The sequence below is a fragment of the Atheta coriaria genome, unplaced genomic scaffold (assembly GCF_025399875.1).
Source record: "Atheta coriaria isolate IRGN ID8LTWV9N9 unplaced genomic scaffold, Caltech_Dcor_3.1 scaffold2131_size1468, whole genome shotgun sequence".
In the NCBI taxonomy this organism is placed as follows: domain Eukaryota; kingdom Metazoa; phylum Arthropoda; class Insecta; order Coleoptera; family Staphylinidae; genus Dalotia; species Dalotia coriaria.
The window spans coordinates 1-1,468 of record NW_027050201.1 but is presented as its reverse complement, the minus strand read 5'-3'; the positions used below and the strand labels follow the sequence as shown (position 1 = coordinate 1,468).

General features: G+C 48.3%; 1 protein-coding gene across 1 annotated transcript; it reads left to right on the top strand.

The window, feature by feature from the left end:
- Window positions 1-6: 6 nt before the first annotated feature.
- Window positions 7-1,465, top strand: LOC135803099 (polypeptide N-acetylgalactosaminyltransferase 1-like; the record flags this gene model as incomplete). Its single annotated transcript, XM_065316718.1, has 2 exons — window positions 7-566; window positions 627-1,465. Coding segments are annotated over exons 1-2 (1,374 nt in total), but the record flags the coding sequence as incomplete, so codon positions are not given.
- Window positions 1,466-1,468: the final 3 nt, after the last annotated feature.

The following is a 1,468-nucleotide window of genomic DNA, read 5'->3' as shown; positions in this document are numbered from 1 at the left end:
CATCGATGGAGGTATTCTCTGCACGCTGACGATGATCACCAGACTCGTGCGCTTCCTGCGCCCACGAAAACCACTCCTGCGGCTGGCCGCCGCCGCCGTCGTACTTATCATCCTCGTGATCTACCTCAAACAACTGCGCTACTTGGAACAATTCAGCAAGCAAGCAAACAAAGCCGAATTTAAAAGCGCAGCGCTCGATGGCAGCCAGAAGAGCATGGAGGAGAAGATACGCGCGTGGGAAGCCGGAGTCATACCACATCTAGGCGACGATGGTGAACCAGCGTATCTCAAAGGTCCGGATAAAGAGAAAGGAGCCGCTGCGTTGAAATCTGTAGCGTTGAATACAGTCTTAAGTGATCGCATGCCGCTGAATCGAAGTCTACGGGACCCTAGACACAAGGGATGCAAAGAATTTCATTATGATCCAAACATAAATGCAAGTGTCATTATAATATTCTACAATGAATTACTCAGTGTTATTCTGAGGACTGTCTGGAGTGTTATTTTGCAAACCCCCGCGCATTTGCTCAAAGAAATAATCTTAGTTAATGATGCATCAACAGAAGGTAAAAAACTTAGAAAAACTTACTTTTTAAAAACAAAAAAGACTAAAAAATTCATTTTAGGTGATTTGAATGAATGGTTAAGTCATTACATAGCAACCAGGCTGAAGAATCACGATGTGAAGCTGCTGCCGCTCCAAAACCGCATGGGTTTAATCCGTGCGAGGCTGCACGGCGCACGCGCAGCCACCGGTGATGTCCTAGTCTTTCTCGACGCGCATTGCGAAGCCACCAAGGAGTGGATGGAGCCATTACTCAGCCGTATTGAAGCCGAACGCACGGCTGTCCTGGTGCCAATCATAGATGTCATTGAGGCTGATAATCTAGCGTATGCAACCAACGGTGAGACATATCAAGTCGGCGGGTTTACCTGGTCCGGCCACTTTACCTGGATAGACATTCAGAATGAAGCTGATAAGAAGACTTTAGCACCAGTGAAATCCCCCACAATGGCGGGTGGATTATTCGCTATAGATCGTAAATACTTCTGGGAGGTTGGTTCGTATGATGAGCAGATGGATGGCTGGGGCGGTGAGAATCTCGAGATGTCGTTTCGTATCTGGCAGTGTGGTGGACGCCTGGAAACCGTGCCGTGTTCACGCGTTGGGCACATCTTCCGCGATTTCCATCCGTATACTTTTCCGGATAATAAAGACACGCATGGCATAAACACGGCGAGATTGGCGCATGTATGGATGGATGGGTATAAGCGATTGTTTTTCATGCATCAGCCCACACTGGAGCATAATCCAATTGTGGGTGATTACACGCATCGCACGCAGCTGCGTCAGAAGTTGCGGTGTAAATCATTCCGCTGGTATCTGGAGAATGTGTATCCGGAGAAATTCGTGCCGGATGAGAATGTGTTTGCGTACGGGCAGGTGCGGAATAAGCTGGAGCAGTGT